Below are 19,462 nucleotides of genomic sequence, written 5' to 3'. Positions count from 1 at the left end.
AGTAGCCCCCGCTCACCGCAACTAGAGAAAGCCCACACACAGCAACAAAGACTCAACACAGCCAAAAATAAATAAAATAAAATAAATTTATAAAAAAAAATAAATAAAAATCTAGATGTGGACATATGCTTTCACTTCTGCTGGGTAAATAACTAGGAGTAGAATTACTGGTAGGTAGGTTTATGTTTCCATTTATAACAGACTACTAAACTGTTTATTTAAGTGGCTGTATCATATTGCATTCTCACCAACAATGTATGAGAGTTCCATTAGCTCTACATCCGGCCAACACTTGGGATTATCCTTTCTTTTTTTTTTTTTCTTTTTTGCCATTAAAATAACCATATCTTTTCATGCGGTTATTTGGTATTTGAGTATCTCCTCTGAAGATCTGTTTAAATATCTGCACTTTAAAAAAATACATCCTAGGACTTATTGAATTTTAAAAGTTCTTTATATAATACAGATACTAGCACTTTGTCAAATATAAATTTTACAATATTTTCTCACCATCTGTGACTTGCTTCTTCATTTTCGTATTTGTCTTTTTTTTTTGTTTTTGGTCGCACCACGCAGCATGTGGGACCTTAGTTTCCTTACCAGCAATCGAACCCGTGCCCCCTGCAGTGGAAACATGGAGTCTTAACCACTGGACCGCCAGGGAAGTCCCTTCATATTTGTCTTCTGAATGTAAAAGCTTTTATTTTATTGAAATATAATTTATCACTTTTTCTTTTACGATTCATACTATTTGTGAAAGATGATCGTGTCAACTGTGAACAAAAAACTCTTATTTCTTCCTTTCAAATCTGAATATTACTTCTCTTTCTTGCCTTATCACACTGGCAAGGACCCACGGTACAATGCTGAACAAAAGTGGTAAGAATAGACGTCTCTACCCTGTTCCTAGTCAGAAGAGAAGCATTCAATATTTTACCATTAAATATGATGTTAGTTGTACGTTTTTCAGATATCCTATACTAGAGCGGTTCCCAACCTTTTTGCACCAGGGACTGATTTCATGGAAGACAAGTTTTCCACAGACCAGGGTTGGGGGATGGTTCAGGCGGTAATGGGAGCGACGGGGAGCGGCAGATGAAGCTTCACTCGTTCGCCCGCCACTCACCTCCTGCTGTGTGGCCCGGTTCCTAACAGGCCGTGGACTGGTACTGGTCCATGGCCCAGGGGTTGGGGATCCCTGCTATACCAGATTAAAGAAATTCTCATTTAGTGACAGTTTTTATTACTAATGGGTGTTCAACTTTGACATATAGTTATTCTGCATCTACTTATAAAATTATACAGTGTTTTTTTTTCCAGTATGTTAATACACTGAATTATATTGATTAATTTTCTAACATTAAACCAATCTTGCATTCTTAGGATAAATTCCACTTGGTTATAATGCATTATCCTTTTTATGTAGTGCTGGATTTGATTTACTAAAATATTGTTAAGAATTTTTGCATCTATGTTCATGAGGAATATTGGTCAGAACTTTTTATTATACCATCCTTGTCTGGTTTTTACTTTCATGGAAACTTTAGCTTCATAAAATGAGGTAGGAAGTATTCCTTCCTTTTCAATTTTTTAGAAAAATTTTTTTAGAATTGGTATTATTTCCTTCCTTATGTGTTTCATAGAATTCACCAGTGATGCCATCTGGATCTGGAGTTTTCTTCCTGGGGATGCAAATTCAATTCATTTACTAGATATAGGGCTATTCAACCTTATCTATTTCTTCTTGAGTAAGGTTTAGTAATTTGTGTCTTTCAAGAAATTTGTCCATTTCATGTATGTTTCCACACTGACTGGCATGAAGTTATTCATAATATTCCCTTACTGTTCTTTTAATATCAATAGGATACTTAGTAATTCTCCCTCTTTTATTCCTGATATTGGCAATTTGTGCTTTCTCTCTTTTTGTCCTAATCAGGCTTGCTAGAGGGCTCCCAATTTTGTTGACCTTTACAAACAGCTTGTGGTTTCATAGATTTTCTCTGTTATTTTTCTGTCTTCAATTTCACTGATTTCTGCTCTTCACTGTTACTTTCCATCTGCTTACTTAGGATGGAATTTGCCCTTCTTTTTCTAGTTTCTTAAGATGAAAGCATAGATAACAAATTTAAAACCTCTTCTCTTTTCTAATATAAGCTTTTAATGCTACACATTTCCCTCTAAGCATTGCTTTAGCTGCAATACACATTGCTATGATGTCCTTTCATTCAGTTCAATTTATTCCCTAATCTGCATTTACCTCAGCCAGAATATTTTTCAATTCAAGTATGTATGTCATCTAAGGAATTCCATTTTTTTTTTGTTTTTGTTTTCGTTTTTTGGCCACACTGTGCGGCTTCTGGGATCTAGTTCCCCAACCAGGGATCAAATCTGGGTCAGTGAAAGTGAGGAGTCCTAACCACTGGACTGCCAGGGAATTCCCTTTTTGGTCTTTTTTTAATACTGTCCATTTCTCAACTCAGTAGGACCCTCCCTCAGTCTTCCTTCTTCATACAAAGAACATATTTGTAAATGTTGTTTAAACATTTTTATCTCCTAGTTTCATCATCTCTGTCATTGCTGGGTCTGGTTCTATTAATTGATTTTTCTCTTTTCTAGGATGTTATTTTTTTGCTTCTTTGAATTCCTGGTAATTTCAATAGGATATTGTTAATTTTATATTGTTGTACCTATTTAGTGATTATTTTGAGGTTCCCCCACCCAGGACCTTAAAGCTGCCTGCAAGCTGCTGGACCTGTAGAGCTCACCATCTTATTTGTTTTCTTTCTCTCGGCGGAAACAGTCCTGTGCTACCTTTTTCCAATATCTGAAAATCCAGTGATTTATATATTTCATCTGGTTTTCTAGCTTTTAAGGGAGAAAAGTAAATACAGTCTGTTATTCCATCTGGGCTAGGAGTAGAAATCTCCAATTACTTTGAATTTTCTGTGCTGGGAAAGTTATTTTTTTACCAAAATATGCTATTTATGATTTATGTCAATGTAATAAATTTATTGTTGTTTTTAAATAAGTTAATAAATATTTTTGAAATTTCTTGGTTTTAATTTTTCTTAGACCCATGTGTTATCTGGAAGTGTATTATTTAGTTTCCAAATATTGGTGATCTTCCAGAGGGCTTTGTTACTGATTTCTAATTTGATTTCATCTCATGGTAGAGAACAGACTTTGTGCACTGAATGAACTCACAAGGTGACCTTCTGCAGATCCCCGGGGTTCTCTCTTCAGTGCAACTTTCTCCTCTCCGCACTCTGTCTTGCAAACTTCAGCTCCTTCAGTTTCTCTGGTCTTTCTTTCTCCTTAACTCAGAGCCCTCCAAGCTCTGCCTAGGATCTCCCTGCCCGACCCAGAGCCTAGAAACTCTATTATAGGGCTCGTATAATAAATTTTTCCATCTCTCAGAGATTCCTTTCCTTTGTTACCTAATGTCTAACGTCTTGAAAACTATTTCATATGTTTTGTCCATTTACAATGGTTGTTTGTTGTTTTTTTTGGAGGGGGCGGGGGGATTGTTGTATATCAGGTCCCAATTATTCTGTCTTGGCCAAAAGCAGAAGTCCCCCAAGCTTTAACCTGTAATATGATACATATCAACAACTATAACCCACATAAATGAAAACTCTTTGGTGCCCTAGGCAAATTTTAAGAGTGTACAGAGGCTTAGAGAACTAAGAATTGTTGCTCTAAACGTTGGGGTGCCCCAGGGCTTAGCCTTAGGCTCTGTTCCCCACAGTACTCTTCTCCCAGCTAATTGTATCTAAGTATACAATTTTAAAGCACATGTCTTTTTAGTTAGATAGATTCATCCATTTGTGCTTAATTCTATTTTCCACTTGGATATCCACTAGAAACCAAAACTTAACAGAGACAAAATAGGAATTTTGATTCCATTTCCCCATCCACAATCCTCACCCTGGTCTCCATCTCAGTAAGTGGCATCATCACTTCTCCAGGTGCTTGAACCAAAAATGCTAGGGGTCATTCTTGATTCCTCTTTTATTCACCCCCCTATATTAAATTCATCAGAAAGTACTATTGGTTCTACTTTGAAAGTTTACCTTGAATTGTGTATTTTACTTCTGCTACCACTCTAGAAATGCCACATCCCTGACCTAATTTACTAAAATGGCTTCACTTCATTCAGGTCTCTTCTGAAACATCACATCACCCTTCTTAAAGGAGCCCTTCTGGTCCAGCAGCTCCATCAATTTCTATCCCTACCTTAAGTCTCTTCATAGCACGTATCACTATCTGATACATCTTACTCGTTTGTTTACTGTCTGACTATTCCCAATAGAGTGTAAGCCCCATGTGGGCAGAGACTTGGTCTGTTTCTTTAATGTTATATTCCCAATACCTAGAATACTGTCTGGGTGATCCATAAATATTGCCTGAGTGAAGAGCCTTTAGGTTAGTTTTCTTACTATTTCTTGCTACCTTACAATTTATTATCTGTTCAGCAGATGCCATCTTTTTAGACATAGATAAAATCACATTACTTGTCTTTCTAAACTCTCCAGTGACTTCCCACTGCAGGAAGAATAAAACCCAAGTACACTCATACAAGGTCTTTCCTTCCGGGACCTGGCCCTGCCTCCCTGTACACCACTCTTCCGCTTCGCTCACTACACTCTACTCACACCCGCTGACGCGGTGTCTACCTCAGAGCCTCTGCCCCTGACGCTCCCTCTGCCTGCAGTACTCTTCCTCCGGCTCTGTGAATGGCTGCCTTTATTTTCATTTCGATTTTTTTTTTTTTTTTTTTTGGCTGCGCCTGACCGGGGATCAAACCCAAGCCCCCTGCATTAGAAGCGCAGAGTCTTAATCACTGCGCCACCAGGGAAGTTCCGCTAGCAATATTGTTTTGTTTTGTATTTTTTAATTTTACGTCATTTTTTAATTTTTTATTTATTTAATTTTATTTTTTGGCTGTGTTGGGTCTTCGTTTCTGCGCGAGGGCTTTCTCTAGTTGCGGCGAGTGGGGGCCACTCTTCACCGCGGTGCGCAGGCCTCTCACTGTCACAGCCTCTCCTGTTGCGGAGCACAAGCTCCAGATGCGCAGGCTCAGTAGTTGTGGCTCACGGGCCTAGTTGCTCCACAGCATGTGGGATCTTCCCAGACCAGGGCTCAAACCCGTGTCCCCTACATTGGCAGGCAGATTCTCAACCACTGTGCCACCAGGGAAGCCCATTTCGATTTTTTTTTTTTTTTTTTTTTTACTTATGACTCATCTCAAATGTCAACTCCTCAAGAAAAACCTTTTCTTGACTACGTTACCTAATGCCCCCATAATTTCTATAAATTACTCTCCTTTATAGCATCTGCCACCTAAAATTGTTATAATCATCTGCTGATTTACTGTTATTTATCTGTCTGCTATTAGAATATAAGCTCCATGACGAGAAATTTATGTATCTTGCTCACTGCTCTATACTCACTACCTAGAAGAACAGCTAGCACATAGTAGATGCTCAATAAATATTTAGTGAATTAATGAATAACCAAATAAAAAAAACAAAGGAACATATTAAGCTAAAATGCCTTGCCTACTTAACAGGATTAAGCTGGTGCTCTCAGGAAAAGTTACAGGAGGTAATCCCAGAGTGTTCATTAGAGGTTTGTCTTTTTTTTCTTGGCAACGTATAAAACTATATTTTACCAAGGTGAAGAGTGTAAAGATCCCCAAAATATGTCTGTCATGGCAGTTAGGCAAGTAAAGTAACTTTGTTCAGGCTAAGATTCCACCTCTTACTGGAGCAATTCAGTCTTAATTAAGAAGACCTACCAAAAGCATTTGCAACCTGAAACCTGCAGGTAACTCAATAAACTCATTTGATTCAACTCTGTATCAAATACACTTTCTACAGATCTGCAACTAAGCCTCAAATTGATTTCACTGTTTCTCTCCTCTTCTAAAAGAGGGACTCATGAAGATAAATCTATCCAAAAGACTGCTAAAGAAAGACATACTGTCACAAAACTACCAAAGTAACTCATTCATAAAATTAAGCTTTTTTTAAGCAAGATAACCTGAAACTAAAGCTTATATGTATGGACTCAAAAAGTATTCCTCCATATACCTTTTTTTTCCCCAGAGACTTGCCTGGAAAAATGTATTCCACCAAAACAAGGAAAAAGAAGAGGCAGATTTGGATCCTGAAATAGGTGAACTGACACAGGAGGGAGGAGAGAATACCCAGAAGGCTGGTGAAAGGGAATTCCAGGGTAGCTATGAAGGAGGCCCAAAGCACAGGCACAGTAGCCTGGAAAAGGGCTGGGGGCTGCTTCAGGCAAGATGTTCTGGAGAAAATAGTGAGTTGATAAATAATCTATGAGTTTCAATGTAATAGAAAGTCACTGACATTTCTCATGGAAAGTTAACAGATAAATTAATATCAGATAAATAGAAAACTAAGCAAATAAAATTACTAATTATAGAGAAAGTAGAATGTTTTCCTAAAAGAAATTACAACTGTAAGGGAAGAAAAAATAATCTCCCTTCTAACCTTCTTAGTTCTTAGCTGGGGCTTTATAACAAAAGACAAATTTACATGAGAAAAACAAACAGATGTCTTTTAACATGTATACCTCATGTATATATGGAAGATACCCAGAGAAAAATAAGTAACTCTAAACCACTTGGAGGTGACTTAGAACACTGGCTTAAATATCATCTTCAGCTAGACTTTAAAAAAAAAAAAAAAGAAAGGTGTGTGGGAGGCCAGTTATGGGGAGATGGCCAGGAAAAACACAGTAAACAAGAGTGAAGTCTGCTATGCTGATTTAAGTCACAGCCTTCTCCATCAACAGGAAGACTAACTTATTTCTAGGGATAGAGAGGGGAGGAGGGACAGACACCTTTGTAATTGTGTCCTACACTTAGGCAAATGGGGGAAGGCAGAGAGCTTTCCTTTCTGCTGCTTCTCAATTGCCTTCTGCCCAAAGCAGCATGTCATGGTGGCATATTCTTGGGTGGTGGCATACTCTGACACACTTCATAACCATAGTATTGTATGTTGCCTGGTTCAAACTGTATACAACGTCTCTAACTAATACTGACCTTTAAAAAATTATGACAATATTCAGAAATTGGGAGGGAGGAGAAGGTAAGAGTCAGGATGTACAAAAGAGCTAAATTTTCATTTTTCAAATTAGGGCTTCAATCAATTGTTAACATGGAAAACTGAAACACTTCAAGAAATAGCAGAAAGAATAATCTTTTATAAACATGAAGATAATTACTAAAACAAAAGCCAAAAGGTTTGACAGTTGTTAATTCTAGGAAATGAAGATGGAGACAAGGAGGTGGCGAGAGGCAGAGTTTTTAATAAGCCTTAGAGAAATGTGATTAAAAACCACATACATGGGCTTCCCTGGTGGCGCAGTGGTTGAGAATTCGCCTGCCAATGCAGGCGACACGGGTTCGAGCCCTGGTCCGGGAAGATCCCACAAGCCATGGAGCAACTAAGCCCGTGCACCACAACTACTGAGCCTGCACTCTAGAGCCTGCGAGCCACAACTACTGAGCCCGTGCGCCACAAGTACTGAAGCCCACGTGCCTACAGCCTGTGCTCTACAACAAGAGAAGCCACCAAAATGAGAAGGCCGTGCACCGCAACGAAGAGTAGCTCCTGCTCTCCGCAACTACAGAAAGCCCGCGCACAGCACCAAAGACCCCACACAGCCAAAAAGTAAATTAAAAAAATTAAAAACCCATGTACATTAAAACATTAATAAAAATGTTTAAAAAACAGAAGAACCATCAATGGTATATTTAGATCCTGATACTAAATCAAACTGTAACTAGACTATAATGCTAATAATAAGTGCTTGAGCTTTAGGAAGTGCCCAAAAGGTTTAAAAAAAAAAAAAGTATATACTGAGGTTTATTTTAGAGCTAAGTGAATTAATTTAACATGCTGACCTATTTAGTAAAATTAAAGTTTTTAAAGATATTTAAATGGTGGGCAATAGATATTTGTATATTTTCTTGCCTATATCTAACCCACGTTTTCTTTAGTGTAGCATAATTGTTAGATACCATCCTTTAGTGATTTAAATTATTTTTGTTCCATGCACATTTTCTGGTTTCCTTATTGTTACAGGCCTTAGTTTTGCCACTTCAGTGATCGTCTGATATTCTCTAGCTCCTGTATCAAGAAAAATTACTTTGGCTTCCCAAAGGTTGATCAAAGAGGATCGATCACATCTGTCTATCTTTAGAGCACCAGCGCTGTATCTCTTGTGGTTCAGCCTCCGGTCCGTGAATCCTCCAGCCTCCTTTCCCCACTCCGAGAAGGCTCGGGCCATCACAACTGCATCTAGTGCCTGTGTACTTCCTCTTTCCTCCCCACACAGATCACAGCTGTATCTGCCCCTTCAAAGCTTAAGAAGTGAAAAAAGAAAACACAATTCTTTTGGCACAACTAAGGCATATCATGTGTGGAATATTCATTCAGCAAATATTAACTATCTACTGTTTGCCAGGCACTTAAATTTAAATTTAAACTAAAAACCAACCAACCAGCCAAAGAAAAAGCAGCTATCTAATTGACAAAACAGTAATGTGCTAACTGGGAAAGATACATATAAAGGTCATTTAAGGAAAATGAAGCGATAAAGTTGGGAAGCTGGTAATAATGAATAAAATGAAAACTACCTTCAGCATAAATATGCAAGCTGCAGAGTGCTGAAATTCTTTACATAAATACTGTCACTGGCCTGAGGACAGGATGGCAAGTCAGCAATGTTTCCATTTTAATCCCATTTTCTTCTCACAGAGATGCTTTGAGAGCAACTAATTAATATTTGCAAAGTGCTTAGTGATAAGCTCAAAGTAGAATGTTAGTCACAAATCAAAGAGCACACACATAGTAACAAAAAAAGGTCACTGTCTTGAGTAAACACTCAACCAAAATTCAGTCTCTTAAGTAATATTAACAAGAAAGTTTGTGTTAAACATTAATATAAAAATACTTACGATGAAAAACTGTAACCCAAGTTCTTTGTAAATAAAGAAAACATAACTTACGATAGTTACTGTGAATTTCATCTATTTCCTTTTCTGTTTGGTCCTTTGTAAAAACCATTATCTAAAAAATCCAGAAATTCTTAATTAAAAATTACCAAAAATGATAAAAAATAGAAATTAGTACTATAAACTTTAAAATCTCAAATGTGGATGTTTAAAATAGAGGAAAATAATCTCTCATCTCTGTTTTATATAGACTTAGGAAGATTAACTCCTGTTTACTTCTCTTGAATATTGTAATTAACATACATTTTACTCATTATTTTTTTTCATCAGTAGAAAATGCAATACTGATTCCATTAGAATTTATGAAGTATTAAGACAACAATCAATTAAGTTTCCTACTTTCAATATTTAATTTTCCACATTCATTACTACAATAGGTAACATAAAACTACAAGACTGAAGAGACATTTAGCAGATCATTAACAAGGCAGATCTTCTTGTTTGTCTTCTACCTTTTCCAGCCTAACTTGTCCAAGTCTACCACAAAGGTATACAGAGAAAATGCAATAATACAAGACTTCATGTGTTAAATTTCTAATTCACTTTTTAAAATTTTAGACTTAAAAGATCTGAAATGTACTTACACAATTCATTATAGTCTCCATCTTATAGTTAGCACACAGGTAATAGCAAAGTCAATGAAAATCTCATTTTTTTCTACTATCTGATTATAAACTTACTTCCCTAAGGTTGTTGCTTTCCTTACAAACACATTACCGATGGTCTAGAAAAAAAGTTTACTTGGGAGAGCCCAAAACACTTCCTCCCGTGTCAAAGGACACAATGGTTATTTTCTTCTTTGGTATCCTTTCCTCAAGTTTTGGACCATCAAGCTATAGGAAGGCAATAGTGAAGAAATTTAGGTCTCTGATTTCCTCAGTAAGCTCAATAGATGCTCAATCCTCATCAACTCTTAAAATTACTTAATTTCACCATCAGTATAACCATAGAATTGCAGAATGCCAGAGCTAAAAGGGGATCTTAGAGATTATATAGTTAAACCCCTGAGTTTTACAGATGAAGATCTTAAGGGCCACAGAGGTTAAATGTTAAACAGCTTATTAAATGCAACCACCAGAAAAAGGACCAATACCAAGGTTACCTGATGTACGGGCACATGCTTTTTTCCATAAAACTGTAATTCATCAATCAACTCTACTTTGGATTGATCTTGTGCCAGAAGACTGCTAAATATGATAAAAATGCTAAAATGAGCTGCAAGTAAATCATAATACATTAAATGGAAATGTGTTCTAGTATATTTCCCACTGAACAGATTTAACACTGGTTTGCTTTAATTTATAGGGTATTCGACTTTTCCTTCCTTCATTTCTACCGAGATACTGAAAAAGACCATCAACATACGCTTTCGTTGAGTTTACTAGCTTCAAGACGCATCCTAGTCTTCTCCATATTTTCAATTTCTTGAACTATTTCAGCAGCTGTTAAAATAAGGGCATATAGCCAATATTAATTACATGGTGTTGCTCAATGTACCCTGGTTATATAAACTCTTAACACTGAAGCTGGACGATGGGTATACATGAACTCCCTGTCCTGTCTTTGCAATTTTTCTGTAAGTCTAAAGTCATTTCAAAATAAAAGGGTTTAAAAAAAAATAACAGAGTTAAAACACTTAACTTTTACACATGCAATTTCAGTTTAAAATATAACTGGAAGAGTACAGCAAAGTCATTTTGCTCTTTCCTTTGAGGATACAGGTATAAACAAGAGTCCCAATGGAATATGAAAATTAATGTTAGTGTGAATTCTACTCTTAGGGGATATCCACTGAAACTCCAATGTACAAAATGTTACAACAGTCTACTTTTCAAGGAAAGACAAAGGTCTACGAATACTAGAGGGTAGATGGCCTTGACTCCAGAATTTTTGTCAGTAGGTGTATTTACCAATCACATACATCAAAGAGATCTGAAATACACTCCATCTCATATATAAATACCTTTGAATGCAAATAGCATGAAATTCGCCAATGCTATCCTTCTGCCTACTAGGCCAACATATTAAGACTAAAATACACATATAGTATAGGGGAAAAAAACTACAATCCCTTACACACATTTATACATAAAAAGATACTATATCTAGAATTTGCCTCAAAATAATCCATGGGGGGAAGGGATGTAAATGACAGACAACACGCAATTAGGCATGAGTTGATAACTGTTTGAGTCAGGTAACAGGTAAATAGGGGAAATCACCATATCCTTCACCGTAAGAATTTAAATTCTATAGAACTTATAAATAATCTCTATTAAAAAGTTTTTTACAAAACTGACAGCCCTCGAGAGGATCATTTAAGAATGCAATTACCTCATTTCAGTGTTTGTTTTTCAAGCACTGAGAGGTACTTCTTGCCTCCCTAATATCATAAGAGCAGTAGAAACAATGTAAACAATCTCTCCCTCTGTGAATCATGGTATAACAGGAAAGCAAAGGGACCACTTGCTTTCTACCCAATCCACTAACCCAAGTATCACTCAAGTTAGAGAACATCTGGCATACTCTCTTCTAAGGTATTAAGGAAACTGTACTAGGATTAGATGCAATTTAGGGGCTTAAATCTTTCAGGGAGACTTCTGATTCTGTTTGTGATGTAAAGAGCTGGATATAGTGTCATTCTCACCCTAACAATGAGAAAAGGCTGGATAACCTATAAAACTGTAACTTTACTCGAATCCAACAGGGTCACAGGGAAACCAACTAGCCTAGAATCTAAGGAAAGTCAGGTGCCTTAGAGAAGAGAGGGGTCACGAGTACTGGTTGACATAAGAAAATAAGGATTATCCTATCGCTGAGTAAGAAGATTTCAGATAAACTTTTTTTTTTTTTGGCCGCACAGCAAGGCATGCGAGATCTTAGTTCCCAGACTAGGGATCGAACCTGTGCTCCCTGCAGTGGAAGCACATAGTCTTAACCACTGGACCGCCAGGAAAGTCCCTCAGATAAACTTTTTGATGAATTGTAAAAGGCCAAGGGTGAACCAGCATGAAAATATAAAAATCTTGGGAATATTAGACACAAGGGGACTCACACCTATTCCAAGGTTTTCTATAGACCTTACTGGATACTCTCAACAACTACTGGGGAAGGATGAGAAATTAGAAAAAGTATCCCTCCGGATACAGGCTTGGGAAAGAACAGCCCCCAGTGCAGGAAGGACATGAAAAGCCCCATCAGATTTTTAACCCTAGGAAACAAAAGCATTAAGCCACTGAGGGAAGCTCAGCAAAACTGAGGTCGCCAGAGCACAGGTAAATGGAGAAAAAGTAAACAAACAAAACCCTCTACTCCGGCAGAAGGGTCAGGAAACTACCCTGGGCCCAGACCACTAGAGGACCCTTGCCACTTGGGGAGGCACAGGATCACTGAGAGAGACCCACCTGTGAGACCCAGAATCAAGGGCCTGCCTAAGACGGAGGCTAAGCTAGAAAAACAGAGAACAACCTCATGTTCCCTACCACAGAGCCAGGACACTCCAAGTGACAGGTAACTGTAATCAGCCACTGGGAGAGAAGTGAGCATGGAAAGACTCCTTAAGGCACAGGTTCACAGGGAAAACCTAAGTGCGAGTGATACAGGTACATTTTAAAAACAAACAAACAAACTTCTGGTAGCTCAGGCACCGACCTAAAAAGCACAAGGGATATGAAAGTGGTGGTCAAACGAGGACAACCACAGCAATAACAAAATCCAAACCAATCAACCACACACAGTGAAGTCCTAGCAGAAGAGGAGACAAGTCCATTTTTTAGTCATTCATACTATTTACTTCAGCATTTAGAGTCTCACATATTAAGTCTGGTTTTCAACCAAAATTTACAAGATATATGAACAAGCAAGCAAACAAACAACAATAACAAAACCAAACTCAGATATCAGTTGCCCAGATGTTACAACTACCAGACATGGAATTTAAAATAACTACGATTAATATGCTAAAACATCTAGTGGAAAAGATGAACAACATGCAGGAACAGATGGGGCAATTCAGGAGAGAGATGAAATCATCAAGAAGAATAAACAGAAATGTTAGAAATAAAAAAACATTAGCAGAGATAACTTGACCCAGCTAAGGAAAGAATAGGTGAACTTAAAAATGGGATCGATGGTATTACCCAAATAGAAACAGAGAAAAAGGGGGGGAAAAAACCACAAAAAAAAAAAACAGAATAGAGCAACTAAGAGCTGTGAGACAATATCAAAAGCCCTAACACACACGTAATAGAAATGCCAGAAGAAGAAAAAAGGGAGAGAAAATATTTGAAAACCTAATGGCCAGAATTTACTAAATATAATGAAAGATGTCAAACCACAAATGCAAGAAGCTCAAAGAATATCAAGCAGAATAAATAACAAAAAACATAACAAAACAAAAATGCAACAATATACCTACACATAGACACACAAAGAAAATCTTGAAGCCAGTGAGAAAAAGGGGTATACCACACCCATAAAAGTCATATATTACATCATACTGCTCATCAAAAACTATTCAATCCAGAAGACAACAATGAAGAATTTAAAGTGTTGGGGAAAAAACCTACCAACCCAGAATTCTATATCAAGAGCAATATTTTTCAAAAGTGAAAGAGAAATGAAGACTTTCTGAGACAAACAAAAACTGACAGAATATATTATTAGCAGATTTGTACCAAAAAAAGTTTTAAAGGAATTTCTTCAAGCAAAAGAAATTTAAAACCAGAAATTCATCTCTGTAAGAAGAAACAAAGTGTTAGAAATGGTAAAAATGAAGGTAAATATGAAATATACTTTTCTTATTTTTAACTACTATAAAAGATAATTGTCTGTTTAAAGGAAAAACAATAGCAATGCATTGTGTTAACAGCATGACAACAACAGCACAAAGAATTAGGGACTGGGAGTAAACTGTTGTATAAGGTTCTTATACTACAAGCAAAGCAGTTTATTATCTGAAGGTAGACTGTGACTAAATAAAGGTGTACACTGTAAACCCTAAGGCAAACACTAAAATTTTGAAAAAGAGGTACAATAATAAGTCAATAGTAAAAATGAAATATAATTTTTAAAATACTCAATTAATCCAAGATATTTAAAAAAAAGGATAGAAGGAACAAAAAGCAGATGGAACAAACAAAACAACTAGCAAGATGTTAAGTCGAAAGCCAACTACATCAAATGTAAATGGTCTAAAGGCACTAATAAGAGCCAGAGAATTGCAGACTGGATTAAAAAAGAAAAACCAAACAATATACTGTCAACAAAGAACCCATTTTAAATAAAAGGCATAGATTCAAAATAGGTTCAAAACAAAGAATGGAAAGCGATGTATCCTGTAAGTACCAATGAAAAGAAATCTGAAATAGCTGTATTAATATGAGGCGTGAGAGACTCCAGAGCAATGAATGTTATCAGGGACAAAGAGGGAAATTACAGAAAGGGGTCAAGTCACCAAGAAGACTTAACAATCCTAATGTGTTTGCACCTAAAACAGAAATCAAAAATACATACAAGAACAAGAACTTCTGTTTCCAAACAAGACGGCCTAGATTCATGTCTCTTCTCATTTCTCATAATCTTACCTGCAAAGTATAACTACAAACCCTGGATATAACAGACAAGGTTAAGAGAATTCTGAAAAGTGGAAGGAGGAAAATGGACTGGCTAAGGACCTCAGAATTTGAGGAACAACACTGTGGTAAGTTTCCCGGGTTTTCTTTTTATCTTCACAATATCCCAGACTCCGCCTGCAATCCAGAACCACCAACACTCACAGAAGAAAGAAAAAAAAAGTCCCAAGAAAAACCTATTTTAAGCAAAGGTCAGTGAAAGGGAGAGATCAGAAACCTTTCTGACAATATCGGACCTACTCCAGCTAAACCCTGCTGATGCTCCCAGCCTGCCACACAAACTTCTCCCCACACTTAGTTAATTTAAAGACCTGTAAAATTAAAACACAGGTACTATATTTACTGAAAAAACTCTGCATATAATCTGCAGTTCAAACCCATGTTGTTCAAGGGTCAACTGTATATCTCTTTAAAGCAGTTTAAATGATACATCTGTTATTAATTTCTCATACTTAGAAGAGGAAACTAAATAACAACAATAAAAACTGGAAACAAAGGGCCTCCCTGGTGGCACAGTGGTTAAGAATCTGCCTGCCAATGCAGGGGACATGGATTCGAGCCCTGGCCCAGGAAGATCTCACATGCCACAGAGCAACTAAGCCCATGTGCCGCAATTACTGAGCCTGTGCTCTAGAGCCCACGAGCCACAACTACTGAGCCCACGAGCCACAACTACTGAAGCCCATGCGCCTAGAGCCCATGCTCTGCAACAAGAGAAGCCACTGCAATGAGAAGTCCGTGCACTGTAATGAAGAGTAGCCCCCACTCACCACAACTAGAGAAAGCCCGCACGCAGCAACGAAAACCCAACACAGCCAAAAATAAAAACAAATAAATAAATAAACTTATCTTTTTTAATTGGAAACAAAGTGAAACAAATGAACTGTCACTGTATTATTTCAAATAACATAACCACAATAAAGGGAAAAAATAACTTATGAACACAGTAAATGACTATGTACCCTTAATGCAGGTGAGGGGGGAGGGGAGAGGGAAGACTGGGTAGAGAGAACTAAAAAAAAATCTGGAATTCTTTCTCTGGTTGCAGAGAGGTGTAGTAGTACAGATGAAGCAATTCTGAAACGATTTTAGATATATTACAGAACTGAACAAATTAGTAAATGTGCTGATGCTACTGAGAGGGAAGATTCTCCCTGTCGAAAAAGGGAAATACAAATATGAAATACAGAAAGGTAAAGAAGACCTCTGTGGGGCTGGATTGAAAGTAAAGGTATTGGTATGTTCTCATGATTTCTAATATGTATAAGTGGATTTACATGCACACATATACATGTAGTATACAGGCAAACATGCATGTGTATGTATACACATATCCATGTATGCATATGTATATGTGTGTATATATTCCTGAGCTCCATCTGCTGAAAGAGTCTAGAAGCAAAGGTACCAGGTAGCAATGAGCATAGCTGGTAGTCTTATCTTGTTTTCCCCTCAAAAGAGCCAAAGCTTCTCAGGGAAATGTCTGATTCCAGGGCTGGGACAGGGAATCACTACCTTGTTATGCTAGAAATAAGGAAATGGTAAAAAAAATAATAATGATAATAATGAAAGTATGGCATGAGGACCAAGGATCAGCATGGAGAAGCTCCCGCTGGCCAAATCTAGAAACATAAACACCAAAATGATTAAGGATGGAAATAAGCTATAAATCTGTGAATCCATATTGATAATAGACAAATGAAATACAAGAAAGGAAGGCTCCTGTTTTCAGAACCATGGCAGGTGTCAACTGGCAAATGTGGAAGGAAGGCTAAAATTAGAAAATCAACATTGTGCAACTACACAGAAAAGACTAGTTCAGGTAAAAATTACCAAAGAATGTTAAATACAGGCGTGAGATTTTAATGAGGTTTAGAATATTTAGATGGTATAAAAGTGTCTCTCTACAGATTTCTTACTAGGAGTAATGAGGAAACTACACAGTGAAGAAATCGACAAGGTGATCAAACCTGCCATCACAAATGAAGGGCACAAAGATGTCAAATACCTCTAGATGTGATATTCTGAGAAGGACAAAACATCACTCATATAGTATTCTGGCCACAAATGCACAACCTGAACATAATTATAAGGAAACATAGGACAAAGCCAAAATGAGGAACATTCTATTTGGGGAAAAAACCCAACAACAACAAAGACTGTATTCTTTTAAAATGCCAATGTCAATGTCATAGAAGACAAAGAAAGGCTGAGGAATTGTTCCAGACTGAAAGAGACTGAGAGGATATTACAACTAAATTTAATAATGTGATCCAAAACTGGATCATGTACTGGAGGGGGAAAAAAAATCCATAAAGGCCATTACGGGGTCAACTGCTGAAACTGGAATAGAGATGATAGATTAAAGAACTATTTAACAAAGATGAATTTACTAAAGTTGATAACTGTACTGCAGCAATAAAAGAGAATATCTCTTTTCTTAGGAAATACACAATGAAGTATTTAGGAGACAAGATTATATGCCTTATTCTCAGATGGTTTAAGAAAAAAATGTGTATATAAAGATGTACACATACACAAACACATATACATTAATAAAGAGAGAGAAACAATAATTCATAAAGCAAATGGGACAAAATGTTAACAGGTGAATCTGTGTAAAGGGTACATATGTGTTCTTTATGATAATGTTTCAACCTTCCTATAAGTGCAAAATTATTTCCAAATAAAGTTTTTTTTAAAGAATGCAAAGCTAAGACTTTTTCAGACAAATAAAAGTGGAAAGAACTTGTCTCAACACATGTGCACTACAAGAAACATTAAATGAAGATTTTCAGACCAAAAGAAAATGACATCAGATGGAAACCTGGATCTAAGCAAAGAAATAAGGAATACTATAAATGGTGAATGTGTAGGCACATAAAGACTTTCCTTTTCAATTTTTAAAATTTCTTTCAAGGAAAATTGACAGTCTAAAGCAAAAATGGTAACAAAGTATCATGAGGTTTATAACACATAGAAGAAAAATCTTTGACAATAAAACCAAGGATGGAAAGGGTAAGGTCCTTATGTTAAACACGTAATACAATAATATCTGAAGGTAGGCTGTGATAAGTTTAAGATGCACGTGGTAAACTCTACAACAATTGCTAAAAGAAATTAAACAGAGGTACAGCTAATAAGCCAACAATGGAGATAGAACAGAGAACTAAAAAATAATCTAAAAGAAAGCAAGAAAAGAAAGAAAAAAACAAAGAATGGACAGGACAAAGAGAAAATAAAGAGCAAGATGGTAGACTCAAATCCAACTAAATAGATTAAATGAAAAAGTTTTAAATTCTACAATTTAATGGTATATCTTGTCAAATTAAGTTTAAAAAGCAAATCCAAACCACATACTGCTTACCAAAAAACACAGTTTAAATAAAATGACACAGTATGTTTAAAGAAAAAAGTGAAATAAGATTATTATTTATGGAATATTACCAGAGACTAAAACAAATATGTCATAATAATGAATAGGTTAATTCATCAAGAAGACATAACAATACTAAATGTACATACACCTCATTACTGAGATTCAAAATGTAAAGAAAACAGACCATACTGAAAGGAAAAATAAAAAATCCACAAATACCCTTGGAGATTTCAATAATCCTCTCAGTACTGATAAAATCAGTAAACATAGCATAAGTAAGGATGTAGAATACTTGAACATACTACCTAGCAACTTTACATAACTAACACTACAGATCATTGAACAAAAAACCCCAAAATTTTCAAGTGCTTAAGGAACACTCACCAAGGAAGACCTAATGTTGAGTTATAAAACAAGTCTCAATAAATGTAAAAGGTCTGAAATCATACAGAACTGCTTTAATGGAATCAAATTAGAAATGATTAAAAATATATATATCTGGGAAATATTCAAATATTTGGAAATTGAAAACACTTCCAAATAACCCATGGGTAAAAGAAGAGATCACAATAAAAATTAGAAAATATTTTAACTGAATGAAAAGGAAAATACCAGAGAAATGAAAGCACATGGCTACATAAAAATCTATAAGACCATGTTTATAGTAGCTTTATCCAGAATAGCCAAAAATTGGAGACAAGCCCAGTTGCCTATTAATAGTCATTTAGTCATCATTTCAGCCAAAATCTAGAACATTTCCTTCACCCCCAGAAATTCTTCTGCCCCACTGCAGTAAGTTCCCTCCCCCTTACCCTCAGGGCCTGGGACATACTGATCTCTTCTATGTCCCTATAGTTTTGCCCTTTCTAAAATGCTAAATAAATGGAGTTTTAAAATTATACAGTGTGTTGTCTTTTGTATCTGGCTTCTTTCACTTAGCAAAATGCTTTTGAGATTTATCCATGTTGTTGCAGTTATCAGTAGTTCATTTTTTGTTTTTTGGGTTTTTTTTGCAGTATGCGGGCCTCTCATTGCCGCGGCCTCTCCCATTGCGGAGCACAGGCTCCGGACACGCAGGCCCAGCGGCCATGGCCCACGGGCCCAGCCGCTCCGCAGCATGTGGGACCCTCCCGGACTGGGGCACGAACCCGTGTCCCCTGCATCGGCAGGCGGACCCCCAACCACTGCACCACCAGGGAAGCCCAGTAGTTCATTTTTAATGCTAAGCAGTGTTCCACTGTATGGCTGTACCACGATTTGTATACCCATTCACCTATAAATAGACAATCTCAATAAACAACAAAGCTGGAGGAACTACATTACCAGACAGCAAGATCTATTACAAATTACTCATAAAGTAACTAAGACAGTGCACTACTGGCACAAGGATAAATAAAT

At 36.7% G+C, this 19,462-nt stretch overlaps 1 protein-coding gene across 5 annotated transcripts in view; it reads right to left on the bottom strand.

Annotated features, from left to right (window-relative positions):
* The window catches only part of RAD18 (RAD18 E3 ubiquitin protein ligase), a 107,188-nt gene that overhangs the window by 42,555 nt on the left and 45,171 nt on the right, over positions 1-19,462 (bottom strand). For all 5 annotated transcript variants that reach the window (XM_081245042.1, XM_081245043.1, XM_081245044.1 and 2 more), the window contains 2 exons: positions 10,418-10,494; positions 9,047-9,107 (listed from right to left, as the gene is read on the bottom strand). In XM_081245042.1, coding sequence (XP_081101168.1) covers positions 9,047-9,107; positions 10,418-10,494 — 138 coding nt within the window. The remainder of the gene's footprint in view (positions 1-9,046; positions 9,108-10,417; positions 10,495-19,462) is intronic.

This window comes from Mesoplodon bidens (assembly GCF_964165515.1).
Source record: "Mesoplodon bidens genome assembly, chromosome: 10".
NCBI lineage: Eukaryota > Metazoa > Chordata > Mammalia > Artiodactyla > Ziphiidae > Mesoplodon > Mesoplodon bidens.
Note: the sequence above shows the minus strand (reverse complement) of the source record. Positions and strands in the feature narration are given on the sequence as shown.